At 37.5% G+C, this 19,381-nt stretch overlaps 1 protein-coding gene across 4 annotated transcripts in view; it reads right to left on the minus strand.

Moving 5' to 3' along the window:
* PHF14 (PHD finger protein 14) overlaps positions 1-19,129 on the minus strand; it is a 160,639-nt gene extending 141,510 nt beyond the window's left edge. For all 4 annotated transcript variants that reach the window (XM_039709696.1, XM_039709676.1, XM_039709685.1 and 1 more), the window contains exons 1-4: positions 19,007-19,129; positions 18,405-18,515; positions 6,668-7,314; positions 2,274-2,418 (exon numbers count right to left, since the gene is read on the minus strand). In XM_039709696.1, coding sequence (XP_039565630.1) covers positions 2,274-2,418; positions 6,668-7,314; positions 18,405-18,515; position 19,007 — 904 coding nt within the window. In that variant the 5' untranslated portion in view covers positions 19,008-19,129. The remainder of the gene's footprint in view (positions 1-2,273; positions 2,419-6,667; positions 7,315-18,404; positions 18,516-19,006) is intronic.
* Between the last annotated feature and the right edge of the window lie 252 nt (positions 19,130-19,381).

Genomic DNA, 19,381 nt, shown 5'->3' on the forward strand with positions numbered 1-19,381 from the left:
GTTGTTGTGGAAATTTACATTTATATCACAGTCATCAATTACTTTCACATACACAGCTTGCTTATTTTTCTCTTAGACTTCACCTATTCAAACAGAATTTCACAATTGCTTCACATACACTGTCAAGTATTTATTATTAAAATTATTTGCACAGAGCTAACTAAACATTCGACCACAAATGTAAAAAATCAACCAACATGTACAGTCAATTATCTAGTACACACTGTAGAACTTATCAGAACAAACTAACAAATTAAATATTTTTAATTAATCTATTTTACTTTGTTGCAATGACAACAAAAGAAACACACAAATTGCACTCTTTGTATCAGTGGGACTACAGGGAATCTTTGCCTGGAACACTGTAAAAAGAAGAGCAGTAATTACTTTTAAACATATTTTGAACCACTAAGATTCAAGTGACTTTAGAACTATGGAACAAGTTTCCTCTAGAGGAAATCCAGCTATAAGCTTACTTTAGTAGGGACAGAAGTTTAGTAAACTAAGTAAAATGAGGGTGTGATCTTTTGGGGATTTTTAAAGTACTCCTCCTGAATAAAAAAAATTTGCCATCATTTCATTCTAAAGTGGCAGAGAATCATTTTTCTATCACAATCATTCTTCATTTTAGCAATCATTGCTATCATTAAATAAATCTTATGGAAAAATTTTCAGGGTGCTCCACAGCTTTAGAGTTTGGATGTATTGACTGGATGTAATGACTAGTGAATTCTCAAGCATGCATTTATAACTATCAGCAAAAGATGCTTTTTTTGTTCCTCATGAGTTAATATTAGACTGTTAGGGGAAAAATAAAAAGATCTATCAAGATTGCATAAAACTAACTTTTCGATAGTTACTGCATTTCAAAACAAATATATTCTGCACACTACTTTCCAAAAAACTTCATGGATACAGAAGAAGGAATTCTACAAGACACACAAATTTAGAAGCCGAACACTTCTAGAAGGCAATAAGACCTGACTAATGCCCTCAAAGGCACTTGGAACGTGATCCAGCTCATCATAAATTAGGTCAACTGCTGTCTAAGTAACACTGACAGTATGGATTAGCTCTTCAAAAGACCACAACAGGTTCAAGAGTTAGAAGCACACAATGCAGGGCATGTGAATGACAGGACAGAAATTCCATCCTCAGTTTCCTAAGTGATGTCAAGCAAAGAACAGAACTACATCCCAATGCATGAAAAAACTGTTTCAAAACAGTAGTTCTATCTTGCATGAGAAAACTGAAATATGAGTATGGGATTTATAAAACTACTTCCTACCTAGAAAAACATTCTAAACAGATTTAAAAAAATTAAATTAAGGAAGTCATATTAAATAAATGCTTTGTATGCTTCTGAAAAATAAAAGCCTAGTTTCTTTTTATTCCAAAAACTGCAGTAGTTTAATCTCATTTTCCTGGGAAAACTTAAAAAAAGGGGTGAAGGCCTAAAATAGTACAGGATACAAGGAAAAAAGCCCCAGAGTGATTAATGGAGAAACAAAGATTTTGTTTTTTAACAAAAGAGGTGTGCCTCTCTGTGTTAGTATCTCCCCTACCTTCCAACCTCAAGAGAAAGAGCAACAACACACAATACAGTCTGATCTTCCACATAAAGCTGTTAAAATTCCATACATTCACCTAAATTATTATTCTGTTCTGTAAAACCAGATCACCTACATTTATTACACACACACAGAGTCCAGATTTTGAAGGAATTTGTAAAACAACTTGAGTATGTTCTAACTTCAAAATTCTCCTGTATTAAAATGTCAGTGAAAATTATGAGGAAGTTCAAGACTAACTGTTTTCACTAATAAATAAACGCCATGGGGAATACCTTTCTTCTTCCCCTTCTCTCTGCCATTTTGGAACAACAAAATTATAGGTGAAATAACCTTTCTTTTTAGAAGGCCTCCTATTCTCATTATCTTATATCCCAATTATGCAATCAAATTCATACACTGAAACAGGTAAGACAAAACACATTAACAGAATATCCTAAAGTGAAAATAGAGTGCATAGCTCCAATATTTGCACACTGTAATTCATTGTGTCAGTATCTGTAGACTATGTGCCATCCCACAGGTTCTTATCTTTGTGTTGCCAAGTAGAAGATGGTGTTACACCACTAAAAAGATCAATGTAGTATTACAAAAGAATACCCACCAGCATTGAAAGGTGTTGTTTGAGGAAAATAAGTCAAAATTTTATTAAAAGCAAAGCATATGCTTTCCTTTTGCAACAAGAATGAAGGGTTGTATTACCTTCATGCACTGTTATTCCACAGTTGTCACACTGGATTATTTCATCAGCATCTTCACTGTTATCTCCAAGACAAACGCAACAAATCAAAATATGGTCCATTTTCTGGGAACTCCAATTTTGAGACTTCTCAAGGATCAATGAGTCCTGATATTGAAAAAGGGAGACACATGGGTTATGCCAGGAACTTCAATTTTATTTATAGCAAGCAGAAGATCTGTTATTTGCTAAATTTTTGAACAACAATCAAAAAACCATGAAACATTATTTCCCAAAGGGTAGAAGCTTCTTTGTAGTCAAAATGCTCAAACACTTCCTCCATGAATACAAGAGCTGGGATGCATGGATGTCAATGCAACCTATAGACCTGTTAAGATCCAGAGGTCAGGGGAGAGTCCAGACAAAATCGTCAAGACAGAAACATACGACTTTGAACCATTTATAGTCTACAAAATGGAATATCTAAGAAGCCATTTAAAATCTAAATTTAAAAAAAGGCCAAAGGTGACTTTCAAATGTTCCAACATTCAGAAAAGTTGCTTCATCTCCTAAAATTTAAAAAATCAGATGGATCTGCAAAATCCAAGAATACACAGCTAATGCAAGCCTCCCAAGTTTTCACTTACACAAAATACAACAAATTATCAACTCTGTATGGTTTTGTTCTAATGCAAATTAATGTGTATCTGTGCAAAACCATACAATTTATTATAACTATATGTTCTTCTGATTATATACAGGAGTAAGGATTTGCCTTGTTCTGGCAACCTACAATATGATCCACAGCTTTTAAACAGATTTTGCATTTTCTCTGTGTTTTTCTAAGAAAACACAGAGAAGTGCTTCACAAACCAAAGTCATATGTAGAATTAGTTTTCTTAATAAATACTGTCTTCTTACTATTACCGTTGTGAGACAGGGCCACTGTCTCTTCTGCAGTTTCATGGCCTCCATACATATTCATTCATTTTTATACTTGACCTTGAACTACCTTTATTGGTAATATGAAGGCATATAAGGAAGTATGAAAATAAGCACAATAGTGAAAAATAACCACAAAGAAACACCAATAGTTTCAAAGCAGTGGCTGAGGGTTTAATGGTGCCATTCAAAATATGTGAAAATATTCCAAAACTGCTGTGGCATCCAAAAAAAAAACAAAAAAAACCAAAAAAACCAAAAAAACAGGGTGAAAGATGCCCTCTCAAACATTTTTTTCTATTTCCAACTCACCATTTATAAAATACAGCAGCAATATATGCCTAAGGGAACAGGAGCTCATGTAGAAGTAGAAAAGAATATTCACAATCACACTGCTTACAGGAAGACAACTAATTGTGAAAAATAGAAGATTCTCTGATACGGAGCTCAGACTTACGGAGCATCTCTTCCAACATCCTCCTTTTAGGACAAAGCATTTTGAGGAAAGAAATAAACCTGGACATTACTGCAGCCCATCATTACTCAAAATACCCATGCTTAGCTTACCATTTACATTAGAGATGGGAAAATGGCAGTGGATGCTCCCTAACTTTGGCAGATTAACTGTGCTATGGCACAGATTTCTCTGATGTATGTCACAACTCAGATCAGCTTTTTCTGGCAGTACCATTGATTTAAACTGTTGTTTGGCTTCACTGAGAGAAGTTTAAAAGATACTGGTAATCTCTACTGTTATAGAAGCCCAAGGTCTGGTAATTTAAAAAAAAAGAAAACCAAAATATCGCTTTAAATTACGAAACAGTAATGCATTGTAAAAACACAGAAATAACACTAGCTGTCTAGGCAGTGAGAACATATGCAAACATGGGCCAAAAAACCAAACAAACAAGCAATGATGAACGGGCATCAAATCATCAAATTTTTGTTCTAACATTAGGATCCCCTACCATTAAGGTTCACCTCATGTGAAGACAGCTACCAGGTCAAAAAAATCAGCTGAGCAACTTATTTTTTTATGCAGACACAGAGAGGGAGTGATCTGGAAAGTGTGCTGCTCTCCTCTGCTTTTAGTCTGTGTAAGCACCTGAGAGACTCATCCAAAACATGGAAACTTTTACATACAACAGTAACTGCTGCAACTTCTGAACAAGTCCTGTTCTCTACTGAAGTGGGAGAAATTATTTCAGCTGGATCACTATGTAACTCCCATTTCTGTGGTATTAATGAAGAAAGTGAGCATTTCAAGCTATATGCCCACAGACTTTTAACTTTAAAGGGAAAAAAAATTAAAAATGCAACCACCACTTCACTGAGAATAGAAGAGTCCTATAAAGTGGTAATAATTATAAAAGCAGAAAAGAATCATTTACCTACTAATGATGCTTGACCTCAGGAAAGAAAGCTAAGTTTGTATTCTGTGCATAATTCAATAGAAAAGCATGTAGTATTTAATTACAGTCCATGTTAAAACAATGTATACTCACACCTCAAATACTTTTGTAAAAAGTAAACAAATAAAAACCTCAGGAAAACAAGAACTGAACAACCCCTTCCCAACACCCTCCCCAGTTTCCATCCTCCAAAAATAAGCAAATGGGAGAAAGGAAGAATGCATATAAAGGACACTACAATATGTTCAGAACTAATTACCTAGACATTATTTCCTAAATTTATTATGGATTTGAACATCTAAGAACTCAGTCTTCTAAGAACTCAGTTTCTGCAGTGTGATGAGATTTTGATAGATGTATCTGCTAGACAAGATTTTTTTTACTCTTTTTCCATTTTCACCAATTTAAAACATTGTAGCAGTGAAGAGTATACTGTTACAATACAGTATATTGTAAATAAAAAAATAGAAATAGGATAAAAAATATAAATTTGAAACTTACAGTCCACAGTAAGTTTCAGTCTACAGATATTTTTGCAAAACTTCTTGATAAAGACCTAGTCATACACAGTACAGCACTTTATATGCAAAAACTATAAATTATCTGTTACAAAATTATAATCTTAACTTCAAATTTTCAATTTTGATTTTATGTTCTGATCACTGTTCTAAATCTAAGGCATGAACAGAATATGATAGATATCCATGCATACTAAGAAGCTTCAAAGAAGATACATCAGAGACAGCTCTGGGTTTCCCAAACAGGTCTATTTTTCCAAGCCAGTGGAAATTAAACTGAAGAATATATCGCTAAGAATGCAGCTGCACATCTCCACTTTGATATGGGAAGCAACTCTGAAAGAAAACTGCCTCTCTCTGTTACAAGTTCTGATCATTAGTACTGGTAGAGCACTTCCAGCTCCTGAGCCAAGAAAATGCAGATAATACTAGAATCATAGAGCCTGATAAGGAAAGAAGATGCCTATACAAAAAGTTAAAAAAGGAAAAAAACCTAAACAAATCACGCTTTTTTTTCAATCCAAATTATTACTAGTAGCTGAAACAGCACACTCATAACAATAAATAAATACAAATATATATATATATAATACCTATCATATTATCTGAAATGGACCAAATTCAAACACTGTTTTATTCCCTGTCATTTTACACATTAAAATGAAGTTTAAAGGGAACAATAGAACTTTTAATAATGTCATATCACTACCATATCTCAAATGTTATGTTGACATTGTGATTACATCCCGAAAACTGAATATAAATGTTATAGCAATTCTTTTTAATTTGTTCAGAATTTTGCTATTGCAGAACATGAAGTCAGCCACAGTGACAACCTGGTATCTTAATTTTCCCACAGGCACAATCTTCAAGGCAACTGTAATTGTGCATAGGGAAGAAAAGGTTACTTTATTAAACACTTATATATATAATATTCATATTCTGCAATCAGAAGATATTTAATATAATAATTCTAGCACCCAAATGCTTTTAGTATGGTAAGAAATTAGTTAATTTATGAGTATTATAAGTAAATCCAACATAAATTCTCATAATTACTCTATTTGATTTTAAACCTATTGTGCGTGTTTTTTTACTTAAAATTCTTCCATAAGTGAACTTTGCTCAGACTTTGATGTTTGTAGCAAAGAATAATGCCTCATTCATCTATTCTATGATTATGGCACAGATGCTTTTAACTTTCATATATAACATTTACACTAAAACAGAACTAGAATTCTTGCTAACATATGTTGGTTTGCATACTGGACCTCCTATTTGTTTTAGTACTAATCCAATCTCAGTAAAGCCAAGAGAACTCCCACTATTGACTTTAGTGGCATTAGATTGGTGAAATGGTCCAAGCAAGGTTATTTAATATGCAGTGCCTATTTAGCATAATTTTTCCTGTTTCACTTATTATTCACTTATTATTGTGTGAACACAAGTCCAGCCAATCAGTTTAACTTTTAATATTAAAGAATAGCTATTGGGGAGTAGTTTCCATTTGTCAACAGATATATTATAGAAAGTTGGTTGCACTACCTCATTACTCTTGCTTTGTGAAAGAGCCAGGCTATCATTTGTCAATTCCTCATCATCTGCATTATTCCTGTTAAGAACTTTACTCTTCTTCTTCTTGGATCCTCCATCGCTAGCCGTGCTGCTATTATCTTCCTCATTAGCTTCCTCATCATTGTCGTCCTCATCACTTCCACTCCCATCATCTTCATCATCTTCATTATCTCCATCACTCCCCTCTTTTTTCAGTGCATTCTTTCCTTTCCTTTTCTCAGCAGTAGGCCGCCAGTCATTGTCATCTTCACTGTCGTAGTCATCCATATCATTTAGCTCTTCCATCGACACAAAATCCAGCAGGGGTCGGTTCCTGCGCAAATTCCATTTTTTTGGTTCATTTGTTTGCTCATCAGCCACAGCATCAGGTTCAGCTGCTTTCTCCTTCTCTTTCTTCTTTTTTGGCTTTTCTTCTTCATCTTCTTGCTCTTTCTTTTCAGTTTTAATTACCTCTTTGTCTGTTGTTGGCACTTCTTCAGTGGAGGCTTTCGGCTGCTGCTCTTCTACTTTCTCTTCTGCCGGTTCCTCCTCCAAGATATTTTCTTCTGATTCAGTACAGGAACCTTCACCACTGTCCTTAGATGCATCTTCACTCCCATGACCACTTCCTTCAGAATCTGTTGAGCATATGAAAATTTAAAAAAAGTTCCGACACAAATGTACCCCCAAAAATAAAATCTCTTGAAGCAAGTTGTTAAACAAAAGAATGATGCATGTTCCTCCCTCATAAGATATTCCACCTATTTTTTCAGCTGGTGTCCAAATATTGCTATTTCGAGTGCTATGTTGAGAATCTGTTAAACACGAGTGCATTTTAAGATGCCAAAAAAAAGATGGTAGAACTTATTAAATGAGCATTGTATGTTCCTTTGAACTGTAGCTCATATTAACAAAAAGCAGTAGCAGAGTAATTTTCATGTGAAGTCACATCTTAAAGAAAGAGCATTCCAGTTTTTAATTTCTGGAGGTCTTTTATACATCTTCAAAATAAAATAGCTATCCAATAGAAGAGGTTTGAAATTACAAAATGAACAGTTTACATAGCTAGTTCTAATAATAATATGGAAAATCCCACACCTTCATTTTTGATTTTTTTTCTGGGTTTGAGGGCTCTTTTAATTTTCAAGTTTAGTTCACTTATTAATCCCACATAAACTATGCCTCAGTCAGCACTGCAGCTGCACTACAATGCATTAACCTTACACTACTCATATGGTATTATTCTGCATGTACTCACTATTTCATTAATTAACACAGGCCAACATGAGCAACAGAAAAGACTAGAGAAAGGGTTTTATATAAAAAAGAGACATTTTTACGATAAAGTACCTGTAAAAAATATTGAAGTATTACATGTGAACTTGTTAAACTTTATAAACAGCATCCACCTTGCTATCTCTCATTCTTTTATAAATCTACTCCTTTTCATTCATAGTATTGTTTTAATGAAGGAAAACTCAGAAAATATTTTTTAAAAAAATTTTAAAAAGAAAATATAGTTTCTTGACCCAATGCAGAGATCAATTAGGCAGTGGCTACAGTTTTCAGTTTGCTTGCTCAAAGCCAGCACCACGTTCTTGATCCACTGTCCTACAGATGCAAAGATGCAACATGTCGATGCTTGCAAATTTAAAAAAAATCTTAATTTCTTTAGTTAGAACCCAAAAATCTTCACCACTCAGTATCACCTTAGACAGAGAATTTCTCTGTACACTCAGCTCTGTATAAATCCAAATAAACAGGCACTGAGGTAAGTGTGCATAGTGTGTCCTTTCATACGGCATTTTTTTCCACGCCAAAGAACATTGTCAATGATTAGCCAGTGGTTACTTCAATACAATGGTCAGTTTTGCCTTCTGCATATACCTGCATGTTCAGTGAGGAGATTATATACCTACTGACAAAAAAAAAAAGCCCTAAGTGCTACTATTACTGATTAGGACATCACAACTATCCATCCCCTTACAAGCTAATAAAAACTAGAAATTTCCAACATATGTTCTAACATTTAGAGCTCCAGAAAAAACACAACTTTTTTTTACAGTCTTTGAGAAAAACATAATTCAGTCATTTCTCCACACCTATTAGTCTTAATTGTAGTAATCAAAGTACAAGATCATTAACTGAAGTTTTGAAAGAGTAGAACATGAATCAGGCATACACAAGAAATAAAACCAGTATTAACTAACAGGCAATCCAAAATAATTGTATTCAAGTTACAATAATTTGTTTTGCTACAGAATCAGAGGATGAGTAAGGCTGGAAGGAACCACAGTGGGTCACCCCAGAGCACACTGCCCAGGATTGCATCCAGACAGTTATTGAGTATCTCCAGTGAGGAAGATTGCACATCTCTGGACAATCTGCCCAGTGCTTGGTCACCTGCACACTGCAGAAGTTTTTCCTCAGATTCAAGTGGAACTCCTGTGGATCAGTTTCTGCCCATTGCCTCTTTCCTACTGCATGGCACTGAAAAGAGCCTGGTCCATCCTCAACACCCTCCTTTCAGATGCTGATAGACATGGAGGAGGTCCCCTCTCTGTCATTTCTTCTTAAGGATGAACAGGCCTAGTTCTCTCAGCCTTTCCTCCTTAAGAGACAGTACCTCCACAGAAAGACCACAAAATGGTGAGAAGGCTACAACTCTCCAAGACAGCCTCAAAGAGTTGGGGTGGTTCAGCTTGGAGAAGAGAAGGCTCCAGGGAGAAACAGAGCTTATGAGAGAGATTTTTTACTAAGGCCTGTGGTGATAGAAAAAGGGGAACCTGTTTTAAACTGAAAGAGGGTAGGATTTAGATTGGACACAAGAAACTTTTCAATGAGCATGGAAAGACACTGGAACAGGTTGTCCAGGAAAGTTGTAGGTGCCCCATCATTGAAAATACTCAAGGCCAGGTGGGACAAGGCTTTAAACAATCTGCTCTGGTGAAATAAGTTTCTGACCAAAGCAGGGGGTTGACTCAGGTCATCTTTAAAGATCATCTTTTTTGATCATGGGTTAGTTTATACCAGGCCTGCTGGCAACAGACAGGGCACACCAGATACAAAGAGGGGGAAAAGGATTTTTGCATTGGAGTTAGCAGGGCTCAATGAAAGACTAAACTAGATTTGAAAGGGGAAAGGAATAAACCCGAGTTCCCTAGAGATATACCTGGGGACAGCACGCCACTGTTTGGGGGACAACATGCTAGAAAGGTCCTTTGGTCTGTCACCTCAGTGGAGGTAGGGAATGGAGATCCCTCCTAAAGACACAAGGGTTATTACATGTTAGCAAACATAGACATGACTGAAAATGGCCATGGTAAGACCTAGGGCTGGTTCCCCCAAAAAGCTGGAGAGATCAATAGCCCAGCTGAAGTGCTTCTACACCAACACACGCAGCAGAGGCAACAAATAGGAGGAGCAGAAAGCCACTGAGCAGCAGTAACACTATGACATAGTTGCCACACATGTAGACTTGAGGTAACATGGACAGCCAGATGGCTGCACTGGATGGCTACAAACCCTTCAAAAGGAACAGTCAAGGAAGGAGAGATGGTGGAGTAGCCCCCTATGTTAGGGAGTGTTTTGATTGTCTAGGATGTAATGACAATGTGGCTGTTTAAGTCCAACAAGGCAATGCTGGTAGGAGTCTGTTAAAGACCACCCAACCAGGATGTAATGACAATGTGGCTGTTGAAGCTTAAGAATCGGGAAAGTCCAACAAGGCAATGCTGGTAGGAGTCTGTTAAAGACCACCCAACCAGGATGCAGAGGAAAGCAAAACAATCTATAAGCAGTCTATAGTCCCACAACCACTAGTCCTCATCTAGTGATGCCCATCTGCAAGAAGGACCAGAAGGAGTATCCAGGGAACTCCAGTCAGTCCGGCCAGCCTGACCCTGGAAGGTCATGGAGAAGATCTTGAATGCCATCATATGATAGAGCACAACAGACTGGGGCAGAGGGGCTGGAAAGCTGCTCAGTGAAAAAGCATGGGGGGTGCTGGTTGACATTTGGCTGAGCAAGACCCAGCACATGCCCAAGTGGCCAAGAAGGCCAATGGCATTCTAGCCTGTACCAGCAATAGTGAAGCCAGTTGGACGAGGGCAGCTGCTGTCCCCCTTTACTCAGACTGGTGAGGCCACACCTCAAATTCTGCATCCAGTTCTGAGCTCCTCACTTCAAGAAAGACACTGACATGCTGACATGTGTCCAGAGAAGGACAGTGGAGCTGGTGAAAAGTCTGGAGCAGAAGTTTTGCAAAAAGGAGGCTCAAGAAAGACCTTATCACTTTCTACAACCACCTGAAAGGAGGGCATAGCAAGACATGGGTCAGACTCTCTGCGCATGTAACAAGTGATGGAACAAGATGAAACAGCTTCAAGTTGCAACAGGGGTGGATTAGGTTAGGTATTAGGAAAAACTTCACAGAAAAGGTTGCTCCTCAGGGAAATAGCTGAATCACCACCCCAGAGATATTTAAAAGATGTGTAGATGTGGCACATAGGGACATGATTTAGTTGTGGGCTTGGCAATGCTAGGATAACAGTTAGACTCTACCTTAAAAAGGTCTTTTCCAGAGCACACAATTCTGAAATTCTATTATATTTGCCAGTTCCCATAAACATTTTACTAGTGACTCCTAAAGCTATACTCTCATACTAGGCATATCACAGATTACATGCCATATATATGCTCAAAGCAAAATGTATTTTGTATCTCATTTCACAGGTGCCAAGTGCCTATGTGCACTATTTTTCTTACTGTAAATACAGTAATACAAGATTTTGTCACATTAAAATTAACTGAAATTTTTAAATTAGCTTTCATTACTTCCCCACCGTAAATCTATGACAGACATTTCTTTTGATGCTTTAACTGTGCTGATGCATTTCTAAATAATCTTAGACTTCTTGCCAATTTAAGCTTTCATTTTGTTTTGGAGGGATTCTTAGTCTTGGTATAGTTTGACCTCTAACAGCACTCTAATTTAGTAACATTGATTCTTGTACATCAATAATACAAAATGCAATAATTTAAAGCAGAGAGCAAATAAACACTATTTTTACTATTTCATTTCTCTCCTTCAATTTCTCTTGCCTTGTGGCTGCACATTTTGCTTTCTACTCTCCTTTATACATTCATATACACACCAGAGATATCTATAGTAAGAGATATCTCTCCTTGATCTGAATGCATCCACTGTGATAGGTACTTTTCTAGAAAGAGCTATTCTGTGATAACAGCAATTTTTCCAGGTCTTCTTCTGTCAGCGGCACTTTTACTGAGGAAGAGGCTGCAGTATACAATTTTCTCCTTGAAAGAAATGCTTAAAGAATGGCTCTTTCAAATTGGCAACCATATCATGTCATTCCCTATAGGAGAGAAGTAAAGCTACTCTAAGTGAAAGATGGGGCTAGATACACCATCAAATAGTGAAGAATACAGAGTTCCACTGAGGACAAATAGGAGAGATAACAGTTGGGAGAAAGACATCATTTATTCCTCTACACCTTGTATCTTTAGCTGTACTAAGCACAACAGCAGGTGGCACTCAAATCTAAAGAGGATAATTCTGAAAAGAACAGAACATTATGATCCAGAATTAACATACAAAAAAAGTGTAATAAAGAAACACTTCACTCAGCTGTGGAGTCTTGTATAACATGTATGAGGCACAAGACCTCAGGGTAAACCTAGTGAAATCATTACATGAGTCGACATAAAAAAAGGGTTTTTGCAGGACCATTTTACAAAAAATTTTAAATATGACACCCCACAGTTTCCAGGGCTTTTTTCAACATTCTAAGAAATTTCATGTATACAGAGAGCAAGTGCTGCACTCCAAAAGTACCTGCCCAACCACTCACAGGAAACAGTCTGGTTCTTCAATGCAGTATTTAGCTTAATAAGCAGCTCTTTGAAAAACAGCTTTATTGATTGTTTTAAGTGAACTCTAAAGGATAAGCTGGTTAAAGGCAATCATGGACTTAATTTTGGACTTGCCTCTTCCACTAACAAAGCTTAACAAATTCCAACTAGTAGACAAGAAGCATCTGGAATAATTTCAGAAAATTATTTTATTTGCACCAAGTCCTATCTGGTTGAGTCTTTCCGAAGCACTCAAAGCTACCTACAATGAATATAATCAAGGATCCTGGAACACTGAAAAGCTGAGCATGCAACACAGAAAGCAACTACCAAGTTATCACTGCTAAATAATATTATCCAATAATAATCTAGCTATCATGTGATAAATAGTCTACTACAGTGGCTTTATACCCTCTTTTTGAGGGCAGCAACAAAAAACAGGATGCAGGTGAGGTTAATGTCACTCCACCACCACCACCTTATCTGTTGGGCCTTTACCCTCTTTTTCCCCCCACCACAAGGCAAACAACTAGCCTTTGACAAGATTATGTGGAATTACCTAGTGATCTCTGCTAAAACACCATGTTAAGCACCATGTACAATCCCTCACCCAGGGTTCCTGCATCCTGATGAATGGGAAATGTGCAAAGCACTACTGGAAGGGTTTGTCAACAGCCTCTAGCCATAAATTTCCTTATAGAAGAACAGCTCCAGTACCACAAAAAATCCTTGGCACAGGTGCCATACCAAACATGCAAAAGCAGCTGTACTTCCTACACATCTGATCTAGATATCACAAATGAAGACTCCATAATACATTAAAGAAATGCTTAAACTGACTAGAAATCTACAATATTAATAACTGGATGTAAAAAAAGAGGCAGGAAAACCTAGGTCATGTATGGAAAATAAGAATTTTTAAATTTCCAAAGGCAGAGTTGTGTAACTGGTAAAATTGTGACCACATTTGAGTTATTAGACACAGAGGTCCATTACGCTACGATCAATAAAATTATAAGCAGGAACTAAAGGCTTAATACCTCATTTGCAACATAACTCCAAGAAAGAGAATCTAACACACCAGTTAGATACATGTCCTTTCTATGCTATATGTTAGATATATGGCTCAGTTAGATATATGGCTTTCTATGCTCTTTTGCTGCATATGATGATTAAACACTGGTAGACTACCGGCAATTCAACATCGGCAGTGCTGGCAGTTAAAATATTGAACTGTCCAAAATAACATGATTAAGAACATACAAATCCAAACCAATATAGATTAAGATGCTACAGCTCTACAGAGAGAAACTTCCTTCTCAAATAACGTTTCCAAAAGAACTATCTAATATGTATTAACTGCAAATGGAGACTGGGCAGAGCAGGAGATGAAACTGAACACTGATCCACAATCACACATCTCAGAAAAGAAGTACTTAGTTTAATAGAAAAAATGATGGAAAGGGAACAAAGGAAAGTCATTTAGTAAGCAGCTTCCTCACTTTTACAGTAGCAATAATTATGTCATATGACACTTCAGTAGATGTTTATTCAAGTTGCAAAACCACTCAAAACTAAAGATTGCCAATTTTGACTTAAGTCATTAAGAAGTACCTCATTTACAAGGTTAGAGCACTAATGAAATTAGGTGCCCTACCAATTGCTTGTCAGCAAGCACCTGGAATAACAGAAATCCCAGTGTTTACAATGAAAATGGAAGTTAAAATCTTGTCAGCGACTCCGAAGTTTTACTTAGAGCGGCAGACATCAGTACAGACAAAAGTTTTACCTGGGATGAAGATACTCCAAAAGAACATACTGCTGGTATTTTCCATTTTCTCAGTTAGAAAAAGCTCTTGTGAATTCCAGTCTCAGGAACCACACATTATTATGGAAATACAACATCATTTACTAATGATTAACTACCCAATATTTTCTTTTGCCTTCACTGTCTACTGAAATACCTTACAACTTTACTCTTGCCTAACATTTAAGTTTAGTCTAAAAAACCAAATATATTTGTTTCTTCATCAAGATTTCAGTACTGTTAACACTACAGTATTTTGATCCTTCACAAACATTTCTTTACATTACAATATTCTGTATTGGAAAGCAAAAGTGTAATCTCCATTGCGCTAGGAGGAAAAAGTTAGATAAAGGTAATGATATTTGTAACTTTTCATTTGTAGATCACAACACAGGTTTTTCAAAATTGATAATATATGTACTTATGTGGATCATTTCTTGTTTTACAAACAATTTTCTACTGACTTCAACTGCAAGAAAAGTACATAATATATATGCATGTCAGGCTTCACACTCAACACCAAAAAAAAAAAATGTATGCAAAAATTTGAGTCAACAAGACTTGCAGCAGAAGTAGTGACAGGACTGAGTTCTTCAAAGGCAGCATTCAGTTATTTTCTTCTCAGCTACACTGCAATAGAAACCAGTCCTTAAATTCACACATGATTCTTGCTCAGGGACCACTACATTCCTCTGTATGATTTCAATTTCAGTATATGCACTGACAAAACTGACTGAATTCACTGATGAGAGAGAAGAAAAGTAGTAAATTCTGCTGGGAATTACTCTAAACCTGTACTCTGACTTCTGACATCGGTGTATATCTCCAGCTGCTCCCATTGCAGAAAAAAAAAAAAAGGGAAAAAAAGAACTTCCCCAAAGCATGCTTTACTTAACTTATTAAAAAAAAAAAAACTTCAAATAAGTGATGTGTATTGCGAAAGATACTATTAGAAGTCTTAAGGTGAGTATATTTCAGCACCATCATTTCAAGTCACATGTTTGTACACTCTGACTCCAAAGGGACAGTTTTTTTGACTGATCCCACATTAAGATTACATATGACAGTTTTTCTCATGGAACAATTTTTCCAAGGTGTTTACAGAAACCAGAAGAATACAGTACTTTAGAATATGGTATCACTAATAGAAACAGAGAAGCCATTAAAAATTACTTTGTTCAGTATACACATAATGAAAACCCCAGAGGCTTGAAAAATATTTACATTAAGTAAATTTACAATGTAACAGTTCTAAAGTCAATTTTCTCTAAAGACATGTCAGAATGTTGAGATCTTTTAAGTGGAAAAGGCCAATTGATTGCTGGTATGACCTAAATCCAAAAGAAAAGAAATTAATTACACTGAAAGTAGAAGTCCATGTTGCCTGTCGATTTTTTTGTAGAAACACGGGTGATTTGAAATATTTTTTTATAATAAAAAATGCACCAAGGTGCCAGGACTCTGAAAACAAAAATTCAGAAATGCCAGTTGCTTCCTAAAAGTACTTAATAGCAACTTGTCAAATCCTTACTGCATTGCATATTCCCAGAAATCTGGCAGAACAATGAAGGTGTGTAAAAGTTTAGGTGTTCTGGGTTCAGTCCCAATATATCTCCATAGTATCATCTTACAGTACATCTCACTGGAGATCCTAAAGTTCACACATATAGACACAACACATTCATCAGGGAGAAAGCAACTTCAGAATTCTTTTAACTCCATATTTAAATAAACCTTTAACTTAATTTTCAATTTTGTTTTTGTTATTTTAAACACCTATACGTGAATTTGTCAACAAAATAAATACAAGCATATGTCATGGATCTGTGGAATTACCATGGTATAATTTATGCTCATACTCAATGCAGACTGGTTCTTACTTCTGACACACTTCCTTTTGTAAGCAAACTATACTATGTCATTTTGATTTCAAGTAAATAATAAATAATGATTTGCAACAGACTGCTCATGGAGAGTTCTATACATGTATGTGTGTGTGTGTATATATATGTATGTGTGTGTGTAATAAAATCCCTTTATTTAATCACTTCTTCCAGCCAAACTGAAATGGACTAAGTGCAAACAAATTTAAAAGTATGTTATACCAGCTCCATTTTAAACCAGTACAGATGTCGTCATTCAGATTTCCTGCAACTATTAATTTAAACTTGTATTACACCTAAGAAGCTCTTATTTGTAGTAACTTTCTATTCCCCAACTTCTCCAAATCCTCACAAGTTTCTTTTTCCACACTGATAATCTTTGTATAAAGCATAAGATGTCAAATTCTTTTCCTGTTTCAAAGTGTTATTAAACAGAACATTAACTTCTCCTACAAGTGATAGATATAAGTTTGGAAATGCTAAAACATTTCATGAGATATAGCAACAAAGCAGCAATTAGAAAAAAAACATTTTAGTAGAACTTGGTTTCTTCCTTATATGCTTATTTCAATTCGGTGTTGCATATTTAAAGGAAAATCCATTCAACTTCCTCAAAATGAAATTGATTTTGAAATACACTCAAGGCTAGATACTGACCAGACCCCTCTAGTATACATACAATATCCTAAAAGTCAAAAAGGATAGCAATTACAAATTAATCTTCTGCACTCACAGAATGTTGAGTCAGAAAGCTGTATTCATTACTTTTAATACATTACTGTCTTTTGACCAACTAACATACTGCTCTGAATCATGTGTTCATCACCCATACTCCCTTTCCAATCCTCCTCTTCCCTTAAATCCTGCCTACATTATTGCTCCAAAACACTGAGGTTTTCTTTAGTAATTAAAAATAATTTCCTTTTATGGCAAATTATATCCTTATTCAAAAGAAAGGATCAAAAAGCCTCACAACAGAATTAAAAGAGCAGACGAAACAAGCCCCCAAGTCTTAAAATTAAATTGGTAAGATGACATCAGTTTTACTCTCTTAAGCCACTGCAGCCTGCTCTACCAGAACAACCAAGAAAAATACGCCTAAGTCTAGGGGAAGAGGTGCTGAGAAGAACAAAACCAACCACCCAAACAAAAACAAACAAGGAGCACTAGGGCATATTTTAAACCTGACAATGGTTGAATGATTATTAAGCATTTTTAAGTTCATCAATACAGAGGAACTTACCAAATGTTGAAGAATAAGCCTTTAAATGGGAATATTTTTGCACTACACATTCACACAAAACATACACCAGCATCTCCAGTGCAGAAATAACAAAGTCAAGTTATTTGATAAACTGTCATAATGCTTCCCTCACATCTTATACATACTGCATCTTCTTGTTTATTTCCCTCAGCATACACTACAGAACATCTAATGTCCAATTTATTGACCAACATGGTCCTATCCCTTCCTCCCCTGTCCTTCAATATACTTGAGTTTACTAATTTTGTTTTGGCCACCTTGTCTGTTTTCAGTTTCTGTGAATGTTCACTGCAGATACAGGAATCTGCACATATAGAAAAGACTGCAAAGCAACAACTCTCTGTGGTAAGGACTTCCTTCTAGTATGAAATGTGTACACTTTTCTGCATATTTCTATCTAAATTGACACCTTAAGTTTGTCTATTGTAAAAAACAATAAGAAACAGAACAGATTATCTTTTTGCTTTAGGTTCTTACTCACCGAGTAGAATTAACCTTGAGAAAAAGTCAAGTTCGTAAGTCCAAAACAAACTATTATCCAGACTTGCTCAAAATAAAATGGCTTTAGATTCCTATTTTAATACTAAATACAGTGACTATTCCAAAAATTATCCCTACACTGAAGAACTCAAAAGCAACAAATACAGTCAAAGCAGTCTGCACAAACGCTACTCAAATGCTTCTACCAAAACTTGCTTCACAATCATGAGGTTTCTGTTGTAAAAAAATAATCACAACTGAAGTATTGATTCCCAGTTATCCAATCAAGTCACTCCCTTCAAGGGGGTCCAACTCCCAGCACTCACTGCAAGCATTCTGGCTCCTATATGAAATCAAATGAGCAACCATAAACCAAAAATGAGGTAATTCTGAAGAGAGGAGATGAGAAAGCATATTTACCTGAAGCATCTCCAACTTTAAAATCACTGTCATCAGAGCTATCATAATCTAAAGCTTCCAGCAGCGAAGCTGCCAAAGGCTTCACCTGTCTCCTCTTCGAACTGCGGTCCACTGCAGGGAAAAAAACAGAGTTGTTACCGGCTGGCATCAAGAGAACTCAGCATCGCTGAGGGCATTTAAATTACAAGGCAGCACGGGCGTGACAGGCAGGGGCAGTCCCGAGAGCGGCCGGCCGATGCAGCCGCGCGGGGTCCGGGACAGCCGCTCCCACAGGTGAGGCGGGGCAGGCTCGGCGCTCCGGCGGAGCGCTGGTGCTCCCTGCAGGCGCCGGGCACCGCACGGCACCGCGCACGGCGGGCTGCCCGCAGCCCCGGGAGCCAGCGCGGGAGCCGGGGCCGCCGGACGCCCCGGAGCAGCCGGCATCCCCCGAGGATGAGCCTCGGCGTGATCCGCCGGGGAGCAGACGCAGGGGGACGCGCAGCCGGGACCGCGGGACGCCCAAGGGACGGCGATGAGCCCGCTCGCCCGGGGGCGGGGGCGCTCCGCGGGCACAGCGGCAGCCCCGCGGGGCAGGGCGGGCAGAACCGCTGCGGATCACTTACTAAAGCCTGCGCGGGTGGGCGGCGGGCGGGCAGGGGCCCTCGGGTGCAGCGCCGCCGAGCCCCGGGCCCCTTCCCCAGACAATGGGCACGGCGGCGACCCGGATGCAGACCCGCGCCGCGGCCCTGCGCGGCCTGGCGGGGACGCTGCGGCCGGGCCGCCGTGACCGGCGCTGTTCGCACCCGGTCAGCGCAGAACCGCTCGTTGTCAGGGCACTGCCTGTGAAAAACAACTCTAAAAACCACCCCGCGCTCTTCCCTTGCCTCCTGTTGAAACGAGAAAGCATTACAAAGCTGTTCTCATTTAACCCCTGCTCAAAGAGCTGAGTTTCTCGTGGGCTCTGTTGCATTGTCAAGCTGATTCCTGAACTTTTGAAG

Source organism: Passer montanus, unplaced genomic scaffold, assembly GCF_014805655.1.
Source record: "Passer montanus isolate IOZ18808 unplaced genomic scaffold, ASM1480565v1 scaffold10, whole genome shotgun sequence".
In the NCBI taxonomy this organism is placed as follows: Eukaryota; Metazoa; Chordata; class Aves; order Passeriformes; family Passeridae; genus Passer; species Passer montanus.